This window comes from Lepus europaeus, chromosome 14, assembly GCF_033115175.1.
Source record: "Lepus europaeus isolate LE1 chromosome 14, mLepTim1.pri, whole genome shotgun sequence".
Taxonomy (NCBI): domain Eukaryota; kingdom Metazoa; phylum Chordata; class Mammalia; order Lagomorpha; family Leporidae; genus Lepus; species Lepus europaeus.
Genome location: NC_084840.1, coordinates 37,415,049 through 37,435,366, shown reverse-complemented (window position 1 = coordinate 37,435,366; position 20,318 = coordinate 37,415,049). Strand labels below are relative to the sequence as shown.

General features: G+C 54.6%; 1 protein-coding gene across 1 annotated transcript in view; it reads left to right on the top strand.

The window, feature by feature from the left end:
- CAPN8 (calpain 8) overlaps window positions 1-20,318 on the top strand; it is a 70,630-nt gene that overhangs the window by 28,857 nt on the left and 21,455 nt on the right. The window contains exons 3-10 of the mRNA XM_062211336.1: window positions 5,922-6,040; window positions 6,526-6,659; window positions 8,116-8,284; window positions 9,070-9,153; window positions 11,938-12,023; window positions 14,155-14,229; window positions 14,972-15,132; window positions 18,313-18,488. Of these exons, the coding sequence (XP_062067320.1) occupies window positions 5,922-6,040; window positions 6,526-6,659; window positions 8,116-8,284; window positions 9,070-9,153; window positions 11,938-12,023; window positions 14,155-14,229; window positions 14,972-15,132; window positions 18,313-18,488 (1,004 nt within the window). The remainder of the gene's footprint in view (window positions 1-5,921; window positions 6,041-6,525; window positions 6,660-8,115; window positions 8,285-9,069; window positions 9,154-11,937; window positions 12,024-14,154; window positions 14,230-14,971; window positions 15,133-18,312; window positions 18,489-20,318) is intronic.

Sequence of the window (20,318 nt, the reverse complement as noted above, 5' to 3'; positions counted from 1 at the left end):
GCTGCCTGCAGCCAGGAAGCAACCCTGACCAGACATGGGATCTGCCCACGTCTTGACCCTGGACTGCACAGCCTCCAGATCCTGAGAAGTCTCTGTTGTCTCTGTTGTTGGGAAGCGACCCGATTGATCGTATTTGGTGCGAGCAGTACAGATGGATGAAGACGGGGGCTTCTGACTTCTCTCGCCCCCACCCCCAGGATGGTGCCTGGATGTGACGAAGGCCAGTCTACCCATGCAGTGGGCTGGGACCTGGTGGTTTCTCCTGGGTCCCTGCAGACCTGCTGGAGGGGTGATGGCACCTGGTTTCTTCTCCTGGTCAGTCCCCTTCCTATACCTCCAGGTCTATACATGCTTTTCGGGGTGGGGGCCCAGGCAGCCTCCCTCCCTGTTTCAGCAGGTTGCGGTTCACTTGTACCCCAAGGCTTCCTCTCTGCACCTCTGCAGGCTATCAACCCTGCTTGGAGATCAGACACAGCCATTCCCCGGGCCTTCTAGTCCCCCTGGAACAGGCTCAGCCCAGTGCATGGCAGTGCGTGCGTTTCAATGGGTCTTACTCACAACATGTTTTACAAACTCCTTTTGTGGCGTTTTTTTTCCAGAACAAATTTATGAAGGTTACCAAATCTTCTTTAATAAATTAATTGATTAGAAAGTCAGAGATATACAAACAGAGGAGAGAGGGACGGAGGAAGAGAGAGAGAGAGAGAGAGAGAGAGAGAGAGAGACCAGTCTTCTATCTGCTGGTGCATTTCCCAAATGTCCATAACAGCTAGGGCTGGGCCTGGTTGAAGCCAGACACCTAGAACTCAATCCTGGTCTCCTATATGGGTGGCAGGGACCCAATTAAGTTCTGCCTCCCAGGGTGCATATTGGCAAGAAGCGGGGTCAGAAGCAGAGTTGGATTCTCACTGTATCAGGAAAACGTTGGTTGCAAGCAGCATAAATCCCAGCCACGGTGGCTTAAACAGAAGGGGGGGGGGTGTTACTTGTGGGAAGACAGGAATTGTGGAGGCAGTCGGCCCAGGCTTGTGCAGCTCGCAGTGGGCTCCTGCTCTGCTTCCTGACTTGACTTCACCCTGCACTTGCAGGCTGGGGGTTGTGAGACGACCCTGAACCTCCAGGTGTGACGTGGACTTTCTAGGAGGAAAGAAGGGGTAGGGGTAAGGGGCAAAAAAATCCGCCAGCCAAATCTGTCTGATCTCAACAGGAAATCAAACACTTTCCCTGAACTCCCACTGGCAGACCTGCACTTAAAGCTCATGGACCTCTCTCTCTTTCTCTTTCCACCCCTCCTTTCTCTGTAGCTCTGACTTTCAAACAAATAAAAAAATAATAAAAAAAAAACTATGATAAAAAAATAAACAAACAAAAAAAAACCACTATGGGGCTAGCATTGTGGTGTAGAGGGTAAAGCTGCCGCCTGTGACACTGGCCTCTCATATGGGTGCTGGTTTGAGTCCCGGCTGCTCCACTTCCAATCCAGCTCCCTACTAATGGCCCGGGAATGCAGTGGAAGATGGCCCAAGTGTTCAGGCCCCGGCACTCATGTGGGAGTCCTGGATGAAGCTGCTGGCTCAGCCCTAGCCAGAAGCCATCTGGAGAGTGAACCAGAGGATGGAAGATCTCTGTTTCTCGCTCTGTCTCTGTAGCTCTGACTTTCAAATAAATAAATCTTTTAAAAAATAAAGTAATAGAAAGCTCCTGGGTGAGAACCGTACCCTAGCCATGAGCAGCCCTAGCTGGAAGGTGGCCCGGAGGTGGACTTGTCCATTGAGGTGGTTCCCAGCTCTTTTGTCTACTTTATTCACCACCACGCTTGGATCTGAAAGCTCTTGGCTGCTTTTAGAAATTAAAACTGCACTCAGAGATCAAAACTGCGTCTCCACAGAGAAGACCCCAAGGAGTACGCACGGGCTCTGAGGAAGGTCCCCACGGCAAGTTTCTGAAATGTTAGGAGCGACAGAATGAATGTCCTTCCTCTCAAGGGGACTTCAGCGGGAAAACACTCGTGCGGTATGTTCCCCAGGAAACGCATCCTTGTCGCGACAATCCATTTGCACCTCGCCCAGAGACTGGCAGCTCTGCTGAGCCTCTGTGCTTGCTGCTGGAGCCCAGTGGGCCTTGGGAAATGTCAGGAGCGAGGGAGATGAAGAGAAAATTAAACTCTGCTCTGGCTGGACAGCCTTGTTTGATGTCAGCCAGGGAGGGCTGGTTTGTTGCTGTGCCTTGAATTGTAATGTCCAGAGAGTGTGCTGGGTGTGCAGCTGCCAGCAGCTCAGACTGGGAGCAAGAATGGTCCCTTCAAAAGGGAGCTGGGGCCAGGCCCGGTAACGAGGGCCGCCACCTGCTTCAGAGGCGTCGCCGAGCAGTCACCATGTCCACCCTCCGGGGACTGAGCCTCCATGCCCATCTCACTTTGTCTGTCTCCCTGGACCCGAGGGCTTTAGACAGCTCAGGCCCTTGATGTTGGTGGGGGTAGAATCTGTCAGGTGCAATGCAGAGCTTGTGGGACCCCCCACTTCCCTACAGCCCTGGGAGGTCAGGTACAAACGCAGGTGCTGTTCGAGACTTGACAAAGAACAAAGTGGGGCTCGCTGGTTCATTTGGTCATTTACTTTAATTCACCCAACATTCACTGGGCCCCTACTATGTGTCAGCCACCTGCTGCGGATGCCAGGATGTGAGACTCCACATCCCTGCTCTGCAGAAAGAGATCTGAGGAATGGGGGAGGGAGGCAAGGGGAAGTGCCAGGGCACTCCCAGGAGTTGAGGCATGGGTGCAGGTTTTTTTTTTTTTTTTTTTTAACTAAGTAAAGAGTTCAACAATTTGCACAAAAAACAAAAAACAACAACAACAAAACTGTTCCTCAACAGTGGAGACAAAGACTGTTAAAAGTCAGTGCATCCTGAAGTTAATTCACTTCTTTTTTTTTTTTTTAGAAAATTAACTTTAAAGAAGCACCCAAGAATGATGCATCTTTTGTGAGCACTTAGACATAATTATAATACAACTCTTTGAGGACAGAGGTCCTACATGGGGACTAAGTGCACAGTGACTCCTGTTATTGATGTAAGAATTAACAAACACTTATGTATGACATCAGTGATCACCCGAGGCTCTTGACATGAGCTGTCACAGCTGGGGAAGCCTTTTGAATCCACAAACCCTGTCAGTATTTAGACAAGGCCATAAGCAAAGTGGAAGTTCTCTTCTCCATTCAGAGAAAGGTACCTCCTTTGTTGATGACCACTTCTTTCCACTGGGGTCTCACCCACCGAGGTCCTTCATGTAGGACATTTTTTGCCACAGTGTCTTGGCTTCCCATGCCTGAAATGCTCTCATGGGCTTTTCAGCCAGAGGGATGCAGTTTTGAATCACATCTAGGTGAGGCCTGTGGTCTGAGGCAGTTTGCAATAAGTGTGCAGGAGGAGAAATCAGGTCTTCAGGAAGCACAGGGGAAGAGAGGTGACTGCTGGCTGGGGGGTGGGAGGCGGCAGGGAAGACTCCGTGGAGAAGGGGTAACGTTCAGCAGGTGAAGCTGCAGCCAGGGCCTTGCAAGCAGAGGGAACACGTGAGAAACAGCACGGACATGGACAAGCCCAGGGCATGGACTGTGCACACCCATGTTTGATTGGGGGGCCCCATCACTGTGGCAGTGTGATGGGAAAGACTGGAGTGGCTGGTGGGCGTCACGTTGTGAAGGGTCTTGCTGCCCAGCTGGGCGTTTTTGTTCCTTGTGTGAGCAATGGAGAAGAGTCGTGGGTTTTTGCGCAGAGGGATGGCATGATCAGAGGTGGCTGCGGGGCAAAAGGCGAGCTGAGTGGGAGGAGGAAACTGGGATTTTATCCACTCTGCGGAAGTTGCCTGGTAATGAGATACTGCCCTGCTCCAGGCTTCTTGGGTGAGAAGTGACATAACCCGTGCCTGCCCGTGCACACCAGCCATGCCACCTGCAGCTCCCAGGCCGAGTCTCACCTGGGAGCTCTGTTTCCACCAGGAGGATGGTGTTTGGTGGTGAAGTGGAGCTGGGGAGAGAGGGGCTTCTGGGTGGTGCTCCTCTGGCACCCCCAGGTGTGGGCTCGCTGGGCCCAGTTTGCTTACTGCTCACTCAGACAACCTGAGCCTGAGGAAGGCACGACACGTTCACCTGTGCAACAGGTCAGCTGCATTGGCTGTGGGGTTAAGGAAGACAGAGCTAGGTGAGGGCTGCCGAGGGTCTCTGAATGGTGACAGGCCTCATACGGACAAGATGAAGGCTGGGACATGCAGGGAGGGGTTTGGGGCCATGTCATCTGGCTGGACAGGAGAAACAGGGACTTGTTCACCAGACCCTAGACTCCGAGAGCTGGGCTGTGCTGGGGAAGGGAGTGCTGGCCGGGGAGAGGAGAGAAGCCCCCTGCAGGCCTTGGAGGCCTCAGGGGCTGGTGTGCAGCAAGTATGCAAGTGGAGGTGAGAAAGGGGACATCACTTCCGAGATGGCAGCTGACCATGGTGTGGTGAGGCAGGCAAAGGTGCCGTGTAGGGCCTGTGCCCTTCCCAGGAGCCACCCGGGAGCTCACAGAAAGGGCTTTTCTGTTTGCTGCCGCGTGTGCTTGCATCTCCAAGGTGGCCAACAGCAGCCCCCAATGTTCACCTCTCTTGACTTTGATTTCTTCTGCTTCAGACTCTGCTGATTGAAAGCTCATCAGTGTCTCCAGCAGCACAGGGCACAGCACAGGGCAGCAGCACAGGGCAGCAGGGCTGTCGTGGTGAACACTGAGACATTGAAGGGCAGCGCTCCAAACGGTCATCCGGAGCCAGCTCTCTGCAACCCCAGGCTGTGAGGAGCAGGGAGCTCGCTGTCGCTCACATACGCACCCACTCGTGTACTCACATACACGCACACATTAAGGGTGGCTAAAGAGCTTCAGTGTTTCCCCCTCAACCAAATCCATGAGAGTTGCTAATTAGGGACCGATTTTCCCTTCTCTTTCTTTGCATTTTTCACTCCCTGGGTAGAGTGCTCAGGAGATGTGCTGTGGTCAGCACGTGGGCGCCGCAGCAGGGAGGGGCAGAGAAGTTGAGCCCCCAGCGAGGCCTCGGGGGCTGACTGCTGACACCAGGGGCAGGGAAGGGGGCTGCCTGATGAATAAGGGGGTGGGGTGATGGTGCCAAGGGTAGGATGGATGCATCCCTCCAAGTTCATAGTCAGAACATAAGACCCAAGGCTCTAGGGTTCTGCCCTCATGAATGGGGTTGGTCCCTGTCTGAGTTTCTTTCCTATTGCTAATAGCACAATAGCACAGACTGGGTAAATTATAAAGGAGAAAGATTTATTGTAGCTCACGGTTTTTGTCCTGGGTCAGAGCATCACATCTGGTGATGACCTTGCTGGCAGAGTCCCAGGGCAGCATGGTAGGTGACAGGGAACACACGAGAGAGCCTGCTGACCACTCTCACGATGACCTGCCAACCCAGTAGTCCCCTGAGTGGATTCCTGCCTTCATGAGGACAGAGCGCCAGTCGCCTCTTAGTATCTCCTCTTGGGGATTATTCTCCATGTGAGTTTGGGGTGGGGGCACTAACCACATCCCAGCCACAGCAGAGCCCTTATGGAAGCACTGGAGAGAACCAGCAAGGTCCCTTGGCCTGCTGCTCTTCTGACAGGCAAGGACATGGTGCCCAGGGGTCATCTGGGGAGCAGAGAGCAGCCCTCATGAAACCCCGAATCTGTTGGCACCTTGATCTTGGACTCTCCAGACTCCAGTACCAGCAGAAATAAATGTATTCCCTTTGTCAATGCCTGGTCTCAGGGATTTTGCTGTAGCAGCAGCAATGGACTAGACGCGGCCTCTGGATGAACAGGGCAGTGAGGATCAGAGAAGGCAAGGATTCTGCAGGCCTGGCCTGAGCAGCCTGTGTCCCCCATGGCACTGTGCAGGTGACTGCTGGCTTCTGGCGGCCATTGCTTCCCTGACCTTGAATGAAAAGCTTCTTTACCGTGTGGTTCCCAAGGACCAGAGCTTCCAGAAGAACTACGCGGGCATCTTTCATTTCCAGGTACTGTGCCTTGCTCAGGGCCTTTGTCACTACGTCCCATACTCTCAGGTCCTACCCTAGCTCCACCAGATCAGAAAGATCGTGGTGGTGGGGCCCAGTGCACTGTCTGTGAGCAGTTCCCCCAGGGATTCTGGCGCATGCTTAAGTCTAAAAACCACTGCTTTAGTGCATGCGTCCAGGCATCCATGGGCCCACCCCCTCCCCCCTCCTTCAGGCCACGTCAGAGTCACTGTTGCCACTGGGTGGTGTTGGGAATGTTCTCTCACCCACAAACCCAGAGGCTGCCCCAGATGCCTCCTGGTTCATCCAGTGTCTCCTAAGGGGTAGGTAAGGCAGGCAGGGATCTTGCTCCTAAGGAGCTTGGAGTTCACAAAAGGCCCAGGACTTAACAGAGACTGCACAGAGCCCCGTCTGAGGCCCACTGAAGACACCCCTTGCCCCTCTGTGTTTTCATGTGAGGCCCTGTGTTGTCTTCCTGCCCCCAGTTCTGGCAGTACGGCGAGTGGGTAGAGGTGGTGGTGGACGACCGGCTGCCCACCAGGCACGGGCAGCTGCTGTTCGTGCACTCGGCAGAGGGGAGCGAGTTCTGGAGCGCCCTGCTGGAGAAGGCCTACGCCAAGTAAGAGTGCAGAGCCCCCCGGGGCACCCCCCCCCCCCCCCCGCAACACCTGCCTGCCTGTGCCACTTCTTTCCCAGCAGGTGGACCCCCAGGGGCTGGAGAGAAAGCGTCCCTTGGTCACAAGGAGAAACAGCAATTTGAACTGGGGGTTGAAAACCTCAGCTCCATCCCGCATGAATGTGTGACTGCCTAGTCTGTCTGGGCCTTAGCTCTCTGCTTTCTCAAATCCTGGTGTGGGCTATTAAGGGAAGATGATTTTTTTTTAAAGGATTTGTTTGTTTGTTTGTTTGAAAGTCAGAGTTATAGAGAGAGAGAGAGAGGAAGAGAGAGAGAGTTCTTCCATCTGCTGTTTCACCCCCCAGATGGCTATAACAGCAAGGACTGGGCCAGGCCAAAGCCAGGAGCCAGGAGCCTCCTCCAAGTCTCCCACATGGACACAGGGGTCAAATGCTTGGGCCATCCCTTGCTTCAAGGCCATTAGCAGGGAGCTGGACTGGAGTGGAGCAGCTGGGTCTTGAACTGGCGCCCATATGGGATGCTGGTATTGCAGGCGGCAGCTTTACCTGGTATACCACAACACTGGCCCCAGGCAAGGTGAATTTTAAGAAGAATAAAGAAGAAATGTGTTTAGATCCCAAACTCAACTAAGTCTGCACTCCTTTCAGGAGTCATTTTCCTTCTCACTGGGTTTTTTTTTTTTTTTTTTTAAGATTTATTTGTTTATTTGAAAGTCAGAGTTACACAGAGAGAGGAGAGGCAGAGAGAGAGAGGTCTTCCATCCGATGGTTCACTCCCCAATTGGCCGCAACAGCCAGAGCTGCGCCAATCCAAAGCCAGGAGCTTCTTCCGGGACTCCTACATGGGTGCAGAACTTGGGCCACCTTCTACTGCTTTCCCAGACCATAGCAGAGAGCTGGATCAGAAGAGGAGCAGCCGGGACTAGAACTGGCACCCGTATGGGATGCTGGTGCTTCAGGCCAGGGTGTTAACCCACTGCGCCACAGCGCCAGCCCCTCTCATTGGGATTTAATGTTCAAGGCCTTCTTTGGGGTTCTTAAGTTTTGTTCACTGACACCTTGTTCTGCAACCCCAGTTCCTTTCTGGACCTTTTCTAAAGGGCACCTCAGCAGCCTCTCAGCCTTGAGGGAGGGTCCTCTTGTCCCTACCTGACCCCTAGTGCCCAGAATCACAAGGAGCCAAGGTCAGTTCTGGAAGGATGACCCCAAGCTTTGTCAAGAAGTGGGTGTGTGGGGCACAGGTTGTTAGAGAGGGTTCTTCGTCAAGTGCCTGGGCTGGCCTTGTGGAGCCATGGCCTGAGCACTTCCTGGCCCCTAGGCAAAACTGGCCAAGGGCCCTCCTTGACCTTCCAGACCCCAGTATGTCCCCTACCCCTGGGGTCCCCATGCTGTGGTTGCTAATGGTTTAGATGGTGCATGTCTTCTGTCTTCCCTAACAGGCTCAACGGCTCGTACGAAGCTCTTACCGGAGGGTCCACAGTGGAGGGGTTTGAAGATTTCACAGGTGGCATCTCTGAGTTTTACGACCTGAAGGAGCCGCCCCCTAATCTGTATCAGATCGTCCGGAAGGCCCTGCGCAAGGGGTCTCTGCTGGGCTGCTCCATCGATGTGAGCCAGGGGCTGCTCTTCCTTCCACCCCCCTGCATGGAAGGGAAGAGACCAGACAGGGAGAGCGAGAGAGGCCTGAGAAGGCTTTGGGCCAGCACAGAGTCTGGGACTTTGTGGGCAAATCTGGTGACATGCTGGTGGCAGTACAAAGGAGCTGCTGAAGACTAGTTAGTGGGTAGGAGCTGAGGTTAGTTGCCTTATAGGAAGCCCAGTTTCCCTTTAGTCAGTGCTGCTGGGACGCCCTGAGAACAAACACCTGCCCCCGGACCCTAGGCCCTACCTCTGCTACTCCCCTGATGCCGGATAAGCTGGGGATTCTGGAAAGCAGAAGTGATTGGTGATGCTTGGTGGATTTGGAGATCCCTGAGGAAAAGGGAAGGGGCTCTGAAGCCAGGGGTCACGGTCGGCCAGAGGGGTGGCTGCCTGGAGCGCTCAGACGGTCACAGGGAGCAGAGAGCTGTGGAGCCAGCAGCCCCGAGGGTCTGTTACCAGCGCCCCACCAGCTACCTTTCCTTCCTGTCTTTCTGTCGTTGAGGATACTTAGTCCCCAGGCAGTGTGGGGCTGCTCAGCTTCCTGCCACACAGCACCTGCTGGTCCTGCAGGCCTGATTAAAGAGGGGTGAATGGGGACGGCACCACATACCTGCAGTTCATTGCCAGGTCTGCAGCCCTAGCCCCACACTGGGGCAGCCTTGGCTGTGCAGTGTGTGCGTGGACAGTATGGTAGGGATGGCTCCAAACAGGTCACGGTCAGCCACCCCGAGTGCACTTTCTGTTCGGCCCAGGTCTCCAGTGCAGCTGAGACAGAAGCCATCACCAGCCAGAAGCTGGTCAAGAGTCACGCGTACTCTGTCACTGGAGTCGAAGAGGTACAAATGGATGAGGGGAGCGGGAGGTCCTGTGCTGCGGTATTACCACAAATCCAGGCCAGAGAGGGAGGGAGAGAGAGAGGGGGGTGATCGGCACTACGAGGCTCGCGGTATTACCACAAATCCAGGCCAGAGAGGGAGGGAGAGAGAGAGGGGGGTGATCGGCGCTACGACGCTCGCGGTATTACCACAAATCCAGGCCAGAGAGAGAGGGAGAGAGAGAGAGAGGGGTGATCAGCGCTATGAGGCTCGCAGTCGGCTTTGGAGCTTCCGTGGCCTGCTGTACAGAGCCCCCTGCACGGCAGGTGTGTGGTTAGCTTCCGTTCACTCCCAGGGCCCTCCCGACTCACCCACACAGAGACGGGGGTGTAACCCTCTGAACTTTAGCTCGGGGCTTCTGACTCGATTCAGGCTCTCTTTTGATGTGTGTCTAGGGAAGTTGTAGAGGATGCCAGTTAGACTGTACGTATATTCCAAGAGTATTTTCATGTAGGTAAAGCTGTGAAGATGCATAGGATCCCTAAAGGGGAAAAAAAAGACGGTAATGCCTGTCCCAACTTTCAGGGTTGAAAAGGCGTGCAGGCATTTCTTCCTCTCTAATCAAGGGGAAAGCATAGGCTATAATTTTTATTATTTTTATTTCTTTTTAAAAGATTTATTTATTTATTTGAAAGTCAGAGTTACACAGAGAGAAGGAGAGACAGAGAGAGACAGAGAGAGAGAGAGAGAGAGAGAGAGAGAGAGAGAGGTCTTCCATCTGCTGGTTCACTCCCCAGTTGGCTGTGATGGCTAGAGCTGCGCTGATCTGAAGCCAGGAGCCAGGAGCTTCCTCCAGGTCTCCCACGTGGGTACAGGGGCCCAAGGACTTGGACCATCTTCTACTGCTTTCCCAGGCTATAGCAGAGAGCTGGATCGGAAGAGGAGCAGCCAGAACTCGAACTGGTGCCCATATAGGATGCTGGCACTGCAGGTGGCAGCTTGACCCGCTACGCCACAACACTGGCCCCTTATTTTTATTTCTATGTTCTGCCTACTTTCAAAAATAATTTGAAACAGTTTACAATTGAAAGTAACTAAGGTAAAATATATTAATCTAGGCTGAAGACAGAGCTACAGTTGACCAATTAATTTTGCTTTGGGTTTCCCAATGGCCAATGCAAAAAGGGAAATGCAGTGGGTGACCCAGTTCTTGTTATTTATTCAAAGAGCATGGACGCTCATTACACGTGTGTTTATGGTTGATGAATATGTTCTTTAGTGAAGTCAAGCCTGTAAAACACAAATTGAACATGTATGGGTAAACTTTGGGCTAGGGCATAATGGAGGATATGGGGAAATTAAGACAATGAAGACCTAACTGTGTGGGTGTGTGTGTGGGTGTGTGTGTGTAGATGCAAGCAGGTGTGCAGGAGCCCTGGGGATGGGGGTCATACTCGAGTGTTCAGTAAAAGTGAGTGGGAGGCAATGTCTTAGTTGCTTTCCTTTGCTGTAACCGAAGACCTGAGCCTGAGTAATTTATAAAGGAAGGAGCTTTGGTGAGCTCTTGGCTCTGGGGGTTGAGAAGTCCAGCACTGGGTGACAGCATCAGCTGTGGCACTTGTGCAGCTACATCATGTGGCAGAAGTCAAGAGGGCACGTTCGGATCAGAGCCAGGCGGGGTGGGGCTCACTTGTAACACCCCACATTTTTAGTAAATAATTCAGTCCTGAGAGACCTAGAGCTCACTCGCTGCCAGGAGAATTAACCCAGGCCCATGAGAAAGGTGTGAATCCCTCCCTTATTAAAAGCTCCACCTCGGGGCTGGTGCTGTGGCCTAGCGGGTAAAGCCGCTGCCTGCAGTGCCGGCATCCCGTATGGGCACCAGTTCGAGTTCTGGCTGCTCCTCTTCTGATTCAGCTCTCTGCTATGGGCTGGGAAAGACGCAGAAGATGGCCCAAATGCTTGGGCCCCTGCACCCATGTGGGAGACCCGTAAGAAGCTCCTGGCTCCTGGCTCCTGGCTTCTGATTGGCACTGCTCTGGCCATTACAGCCAACTGAGGGGTGAACCATCGGATGGAAGACCTCTCTCTCTCTGCCTCTCCTCTCTCTGTGTAACTCTGACTTTCAAATGAATAGATAAATCTTTTTGGGAAAAAAAACTCTTCCTTTTTAAAAAAAAGCCCTAGCTCCAAATCCTGCTGTGATGATGATGATGATGGTGATGATGGAATTTCGACATTCAACCCAGAGCAGGTGGGATGTGGGCCTTGGAGGCAGACTGCCTGGGCTCCCATGCAGCAGCCAGCACTTCCTAGCAAGATAATGCTGGGTCACTGAGCTTCCCTGAGTCCCCGATGTTGGAGCTGGAAAATGAAGATACTGGTAGTCTGCAGCTCACAGGCTTGTTCTGTGGTTACATGAGGCACTGATGCATTCGAGGGACTTAGCACTGTGCCTCCTCCTTAACTGCTACCCGCTGTGCCATCGAGAGCTCTTTGGAAGATGTTTAACATCATGAGGGTTCGGATATAAAGAACACAGTCAACTGAGTCAACTATAAAATCTACATCAAAGCCAAAGCAGACATCAACTGGTTTTTGTGCTACACCCATTCTTCATTATTCACACACATCATGAAAAATAAGAGCACTCAACCACGGCCTGCAAAGCTGCCTTCAGAGTAAATAAAAGCCTGGCCTTTCAGGACATCCGAAAGCCTAACGCAGATCCTTTCAGGTGCTGCTGGGAGTGCCGGGCAGCAGGGCGCTGTCGTTCAGCTGCTTCTCTGTGTGTGGACCTTGCAGGTGCATTTCCACGGCCGCCCAGAGAAGCTGATCCGACTCAGGAACCCATGGGGCGAAGTGGAATGGTCAGGAGCCTGGAGCGATGAGTAGGTGCCTTCCTCCCTCCCTTCCCCGCCCTGGCTCCCTCCCGGGAAAGGTGTCCAGGGAGACCCGAAGGATGGGGCGGGCAGATCGTGGTGAGCGCAGGGCACTCACCGTCCGGAAGTCACATCGCCTGCTCAGAAGCGAGGATTTGATGACTCCAGGCTGGAAAAAGCGATGGAGAAACCACTGAGCAGTGCTCCTAGAGTCTGGATTTCTGCTCTGCTCTGGCATTTGAGGGTTTGGTGGCTTTGTCGAGTTTGCTTAGTGTGGAAGCGTTTGCTTGTTATCTGCCCACCTCACCACGGTGACCCAAGGGTCCCCCACAGCCTGACCCTTTCTACTCACAAACGCTGATCACTTTGACAAAGGCCACAGCCTGCTGTACCAAGGGGAAAGGATGATGCTGGGAGGATGGAACTCGACCCAGGAGCCACAGCCCCTGCAGGTGGTGTTGGGGGGGAGTGGTGCCCACCCTAGGAGCTGGGGAGGCTCTTCTTGGGCGGCCTTTCCGCTGGAGGGCACGAGTCGGTCAGTGGTGGTGCGTCCCTCCTGGCTGCAGGAGGAGGATGGAGGAGGCCTGGGGGTTGCCGTCTGCTGAGCACGGCTGGTACGGGGGAGGCTGGGGCCACCCTTCGTTTTCATGACGAACAGTCACCAGAAGTGTGGGTGGATGTGGCCACCCCCCTTTCCTGAGCCGTCCCTAAGCCTCAGGGGCGCCCCCCACGGTTGTGCATCCTCTATGAGGACATTGGGAGAAGACGTGACCATCTTCATCCCCGCACCGTTAGGCTCAGAGTGGCCATGCTTTCCTTTGGGCCTGGTGTCGTGAAGTGCACCTGTACCGCGGGCCGCAGGGGGGCCCCTGATGAGAAAACCTTTTCATTCAACTGCCCATACTGAAAAAAAAAAAAAAAACCAACCCCAGGCCTCCATTCTGCCAGCTGCCCTACAGGGCCATCAGACCAGATGAAGTCGAATCCTGAGTGCTGGCCGTTGTTCCCAAGCTGTGACTTCGCTTCCTTGCTCTGACTCCATCCAGGCTGGGGAAGCCCAGGGGTGGCAGGCGGTGACCGGTGAGGCCTGGGGGTGACTCCAGCTGGAGACAGAGCTCGGCATAGTCTATGTTGACTGTTGGAGTAGGAGGGTAACATCCCTGGGCCCAGCCCATAGTCTAAATAGATTTTACCTTTTTTTTTTTTTTTTAAGTTTAAGCAAACCAACTGGGAGATTAGGTTGGACCTATTGGAATTCTCCCATGTGTCCCCAATCTTTGTTTATAACAAGCACCTCTGAGAGCTGCTTTAGCAAATTCGTGTTTAATGAATGAAGGGCCCTAGGAGGGCTCCCGTGGATCCCCCGGCTCTTAGAGTTCAACTGCAAGGGAGAGTCTGGGCTTGGGGGTGTCCCAGCTTTTGTCTGGGGACAGCAGGCCTTTGGGTTTTGTTGCAAATTTTTAGGGAAGGGATTTTTTTTTCCCTCCGAAGGTGGATCTCGATGCTGCACCGTTACTTAGACACTGCAGATGTATTTCAAGAAACCTCACTTTGTAAAGGTCAGGGAGCTGGAGATGGCATTTGAACAAAATATGTGGTTGTTGCTAGGGAAAGGCCACCAGCGGGAGGCCTCCCAGGGTGGTGCCACTTCAGGGAAGTGGCTAGAAAACCGGGCCTTGGGCAGTTCTTGCAGGCCAAGAACACAGGCCGTGTCCTTGTTCCAAGAGCTGTTCAGGGCCTCTCCCAGTGCCTTTGCCCCAGGCTGATGGGTAAGCCAGGAGGCTGCCTGCCTCAATGGTGGTGGAGTGCATGCCTCGCCTCACTTCTCCTCTCCTGGACTTCGTCATCCCTACCATCAGGGCCTGAGAGCCTCCATCAGCAACGTGAATCTTACCTGGAGAGCAAAGGGTAGAGCCAGGCCATAATGCTCCTGCCATGTGTCCCAGGCCCCCCGCTGGTCCCCGTGGAGGCTGAGCCGCAGCCTGGATTGCTGCCTGGACCATGCACTCCCCCGACACCTGCCTTTTGTGGATGTCCTGTTTTTGGTCCTTACTGGGAAGTTCAAGTGCAGTGGACGGCTTGCACCGTGGTAGGGACCCCCAGGCGCGATCACTTCTCTGCTTTCTTTCTTTTCTCCCAGCGCCCCTGAGTGGAATGACATCGATCCCAGGCAGAAGGAAGAGCTGGACAAGAAAGCGGAGGATGGAGAGTTCTGGTGAGGCTCTGCTGCAGAGCCCTGCCTCGGGGTGGGGGTCCCCCCAGATCTGAGGGGCAGTGCAGCCCATCTCCGGCAGGTGGGACTCGAGTCTTCCAGGAGGGCGTCGTGGTTCCTGGCCATGGGGGCTTTCACTGCTCTCACCCTTTGGCCCTGGTCTGGTTCTACCGCTGTGGCAGCAGGTGTGAAGCGTGCAACCCACGGTGCCTGGGCTCTCATTGTGGCTTAGCCATCAGCCCGTGGGCCGTAGCCTCGGTGGTCTTAGCACTGCTTCTGTGTCTCTGCGGGAAGCTCTGGTCTTCGTCACAGCAAGGTAACCTCCCTCCCTCCTGTGGGCTCAGGAAGACTCCAGGGCCGCCTCTTAACTATGCTACAACTTAGTGGCTACGTCTCTGCTGGAGGTCACTGAGAAGCAAATGGAAAGGAGCCTCCTGTGGGCTTGACCTTGACCCAACTGAGAGGCAGGGGCTGTGCTCAGATCACCTCCTGGGGCCTCTTCCAGGTTATGGCTCAGACTCTGCCTGGGGGCAGATAGGCAAGGGGAGCTCTTTCCAAGATCAGAGATGTCAACCACAGCCAGGAATTTGGATGGCAGTCCCTGTGTGCTTGTGGCAGTGGGCTGTGGGGGCCCCTTGGCCAGCCGTGGCCTCTGTGGATGCTCATGGGGCTCTTTGTGGTGCCCAGCACTTGGCTTCGATTGCTTTCCACTGAGAGCCCTTGGGTTCCTCTGCCCGGCCCCCAGGATGTCATTTTCAGACTTCCTGAGACAGTTCTCTCGCCTGGAGATCTGCAACTTGTCCCCGGACTCCCTGAGCAGCGAGGAAATGCACAAGTGGAACCTGGTCCTGTTCAACGGCCGCTGGACCCGGGGCTCCACCGCGGGGGGCTGCCAGAACTACCCAGGTAAGGCCCTGAGGCAGCCTGGGCCCCACCTCCCCCCTGCTCCCCTCCCGGAGCTGCCAGCCTCTCGGTGATCTCTGGGTTACTCCTCTGTGTGTTGTTCCTGGCTCCTGGGCACCCTCGGGAGGCCCTGCTTCTCCCTGGGGCAGGGGTGGGGTTGGGGGGCTTGGAGGCCGGGGAAGCGAAGGTGGGCCGCAGGTCCTATCTCAGTCTCTGTGTGTTCAGACCCACCCTGCTTCCCCCAGCTGGCCCTGGCCTCGCCCCCTCGCTTCTTCCTACTCAGCTGCTCCCAGTCCCCATGGTCCTCCTTACACACTTCCACCTTCCCCACCTGCCCACTGAGCTCTGGGACAGCGTGGCTGACGGTGTGCTGAGGGAGCGTGGCCCATACCCAGCACAGGGGCGGCTCTGCTCTGTGTCTGCACCTGAGCCGGAGATGCAAGAGTGAGAGAGTGTGGCTCAAGGACAGCCTCCCTGTGTGTGCCCACCGCCTGCTCCCAAGGGCGCCACGGGGCTCGATCCCTGCTGGGACCCGTATGGTGCACCTGTTGCCTGGGCACTAACACGGGCTTCTTATCTTACTAACGAAGGGAAGTGTTCCAGGTTCACAAAAGCTCACTCATAGATCGGTATATAGGCTCCTCCTAGGCTGAACCCACACCTGATGAAGAAACTGACAAAGCCAGCCCACCTCTGTAAGGAGACGTGAAGGAAGGAGGACCCCTCTCGGCCCGCGCCGCTTCCCGAGCCCCACGCTCCGGCCGGTTTGCTGCTGATCCTGGTTGATTTGGTTGATTTGTGTGGGCTGACTTGGGCCCTCAGCACTGGGGCAGGGCCAGCTGCTTTCTTCTGAGCACAGCGTGCTGCCTGTGGGAGCTGCGTTATCCTAAAGTCCCACACGGGAGTGGTGTTTGGCCAGGCAGTTAAGATGCCGCTTGGGCTGCCCGCATCCCAGATGGGAGTGCTTGGGTTCACATCCTGGCTCTGCTCACCATTCCAGCCTCCTGTTCATGTGCACCCTACGGAGGCAGCAGGTAACCTGCCTGGGTCCCTGCCACACACGTGCAGATCTGCACAGTTTCCAGCTCATGGCTTTGGCTTGGCCCAGCCCCAGCTGTTGTGGGCATTTGGGGGAGTGAACCAGTGGGTAGAAGATCTCTGTCTATCTCTGTCTTTCAAATAAAAATGAAAATAAACAAAAATTAAAAAACAATGAAGTCCCACGCGGGTACAATCATGCTCTCGCAGTCTCTCCTCCTGCATTCTGGCTCCCCCCAAAGCTCCCCTTTCTGGCAGCAGCTTGCATCCTGCACCTGGGGCTCAGCCTAGCAGCTGGGGGGCCCCGGGGGGGTGTTCTCCTTTCCTGGGCTTCATTTCCTAATCCCTTCCAGCCAGATGCCGTGAGTAGTGTGAGCCCGAGTGTGCCGGCAGGTGCCTGCTCGACCGCGCAGCATGGTACAAACGGGAGCTGTTTTTTTATGGCCCATTCTCTACCTCTAGTCCTGTTAAAGAGTAAACAAAAAAGCGTGGCGCTTGCAGTGATGGCACATTTGGGAGAAATTAAAATATGCTCACCATTAGCAAGCTCTTAGCAAATGCTTGGCAAATCTTCCCGGATCGTTCTGGGAGCACAGAACTGTAGGGGGTGCCCAAGGTGTCTATGGGAACCAAATTTCAGGCCCGTCTGTGTGCTTGCTCCCGGTCAGGAAGAAATGGCTCGTCCTCGTCTTTGGAAAGAAGATTACAGAATATTCTCTGGAATCTATAAATACTTGGCTTTAAAATCCTTGCACTTGTGCCTTAAAGTCAGGAACTGAAGTCTGGGCAGGTGGCAATGAACAAGTCATCTCGCTGCTAGGAGAAAATAGACATGGTGGACAGCTCTGGGTTTCCTGGGAGTGCCGTGGGTGATCCATCACAGCGGGCCCTGTTGAGAGGATGTGAGAGAAGCCCCTCCCCCTCCTGGTTCCCCCCACTCCTCTCTGCCCCAGGACGCAGCATTACTGGCCTTGCTGAGGCTCTGTCCTCGCCGCGTGACTGCCACAGAGCTGCTGTGTGCCCTGGCACGAGCCTTTTGACTCTGCACCTCGGCTTGCTTGCTCATTATCTTGAAATGAATTCTCTTAGCCGGCAGAGATTAGCTCAATAGGCTAATCCTCCGCCTGCAGTGCCGGCACACCGGGTTCTAGTCCCAGTTGGGGCGCCGGATTCTTCCCGGTTGCCCCTCTTCCAGGCCAGCTCTCTGCTATGGCCCGGGAAGGCAGTGGAGGATGGCCCAAGTGCTTGGGCCCTGCACCTGCATGTGAGACCAGGAGAAGCACCTGGCTCCTGGCTTCGGATCAGCGCGGTGCGCCGGCCGCAGCACGCCAGCTGCGGTGGCCATTAGAGGGTGAACCAACGATAAAGGAAGACCTTTCTCTCTCTCTCTCTTTCTCTCTCTCTCTCTCTCTCACTGTCCACTCTGCCTGTCGAAAAAAAAGAAATGGATTCTCTTAACCCCTTTGTGGGAGGTGTGGCAGGAACAAGTCTTGATAGCCTTGTGCATTGTTACGTGACTTCTTGGAGGGAGTGTGTCTCTCAAGTGGGCTGTGGCCACTGACGCCATCCCATGAGACCCTGGGTCCCTGGACAGAGGATCGGATCCTAGGGTGGCTTCCGGCTGTGACCTGGAGCTAGGATGCTCTCGGAGGTAGGACCCAGCCGATCATGGGGCCCACAACCCGGCAGGCACAGCCCTCTGCGGTGGCATGTCTGCCCTGGCATCCTGTCCTTGTCTGTCCCAGGCTCAGGCTTTTTACTCGAGATACCTCCCTTTCTCCAGGAAGTGGCTTTGCGTCGGCAGGCCGGAGCTGAGCACAAGCAGATGTAAACTGTTCCCCAGCGGGGCTTGGAGGTCGCTTCCCAGCACAACACAGTGCAGCCTGGGGACTGTGGGATCTCCAGTATTCCCAGTGGAGCACATATGCACAAATGCAAACCTTGTGAATGCGTGGGGCCTGTCTTCTTGCCTGGGCGTGGGGGCGGGCGGGAGGGGACGGTGCTGCCGCCTGGCGGAGAGCACTTCCTCCGCCTGCTCACCCGGGTGGTGCTTTCCCTGGGATGACCCAAGTTCTCCCCTCTCATTTTATTCTTCCACATTTCTTCACCCACCGCGGGGAACCGCCTCCCCCGGGTGACCTCCAGCCACGTACTGGACCAATCCCCAGTTCAAGATCCACCTGGACGAGGCGGACGAGGACCAGGAGGAGAGCGCCGGTGAGCCCTGCTGCACGGTGCTGCTGGGCCTGATGCAGAAGAACCGCAGGCGCCAGAAGAGGATGGGCCAGGGCATGCTTAGCATCGGCTATGCCGTCTACCAGGTGAGCTGGGTTCGGCCTCAGTCATACCCGAGCTGTCTTTGGTCTGTGGCAGTCATTTGAGCATACATCGTCCCTGTGGCTTGAATGTTTCTAGCCAAGCATTGTCCTTGCCCCCCAAACACCCTTCCCAGTGGCCTGCTACTGAGGCCTGAACTCCGCAATTACAGATTCATTCCTGTGTCTCAAGTCTGCGGGTAGCTTGATTCGTTAAACTTTGCCTGTGGTCGAGGGCAGTGTAAATGTGCTTGCTTGTTCGATTTCCTTCCCAGGGGTCAGGAGCCAAAAACTAGGGGACCCAAAGTGCTTGGGGGACATGGAAGGGACATTGCTTAGTGGGGGAAGGGAGGCTGGATCTGGGAGCCAGAGATGAACGCCGGCTTCCTCCCACTCTGGGGAGGAACCCATGGGGCAGTGGCTGCCGGAAGTGGCCATCTTCGGTTCTGGTGTCTCTGCATTGGGGAACACAGCTGTCTCTGGTTTCGGGCTGTGACCCCTGCTCAGGGGCCGGTTTGCCCCAGTAACCGGCCCTCTGTGGCTCCAGCAGTCTCACAGGTAATGTCGAAGCAAGACCTTTGGATCTTGACAAGTCTGGCCAGGAGCAAATTGGAACCCACCTTTTTTTTTTTTTTTAATATAGGCAAAGATTCCTTATAACAAATTCCAGGGGGATTTGTGGTGGAGTTTTTGGGTTTTTGTTTCTTACAATTTTGTTAACAAATGAATTTCTTGAGAAAAATGCAATTCTAATCAGGAAGACTAAGAGCTGGCTGGAGGCCCAATATCTCTGGATAAATTAATGCATGAAAAATAGCCATTGTAAAAGAAACCAGTGAGGACATGTGCAATTGTCAAGCACATACCTCCCTCCCCAGCCCCTTCCTTTATCCTGTTCTGAAAGGTAGGGCTTGAGAGTTTAGGGGGTGTGTGTGTTTTGTGTTGGAAGGATGGAGTTAGAAAAGAATTGCTACTTGATGGCAGGTTACTTAATGCAAATAAATAAGCTCCAGTTCTGCTCCAGCTCAGCCCTCCCATTCCTACCTAGAATGTAAATAGAACAAAACCAGACTCGGCTTCTGGGGACCAAGGAGTGCCTGAGAGGTCACTTGGTAAATGCACATCAATGCAGGGAACTTCAGTGAGCACCTGCTATGTGCCAGGTGCAGTGCTGAAAGCTGGGGACACTGCAGGGACCAACATGGGGGTGCTGGGGTCTCCTGGAAGAGGGGCAGCTACATGGAGGAGGGGGCGTTTGTTCAGGGCTTTGAAAGATGAGCTGGATTTCAAAGGTGGTGAAAGGAGAACATTCTAGCCAGAGGGCCACCATGTGTGTCTAAGTGATGGTTTTGCTGAGCAGAGAGTAGGTGGGTGTGGCTGCAGGGCGGGACCCTCAAGGACCGTGGCCACTAGGTCTTTCTCCATCAGGCCCATCTTATGCAGCCACATCAGCCAAGTGTTTGTTCGAGGCTGAAAGATTTGTGTGGTATACTGTTTGCTCTCACAAATATTATATAAAGCAGTCCGTTTCTCAGGCCTCAAGTTATAGCTGCTTATAAAATACTGCAGTGGATGTGAGCCATGGTCTTTCTTCTTATGGCCAGAGCATGACTTGTGTGAGCAGAAACAGTTCTGAAGTTAGGTTGTGGAGGGGGTAGGGCTGCAGGGAGTGGCTGGGGTTGTGGGCAGGGGTGTGCTGGGTTGTAGGGGTGCCTGTGGCTGCAGGGAGTGGTTGAGGTTGTGGGCAGGAGTGTGCAAGGTTGTAGAAGTCCCTGTGGCTGCAGGGAGTGGTTAGGGTTGTGAGCAGGGGTATGCAGGGTTGTAGGGGTCCCTGGG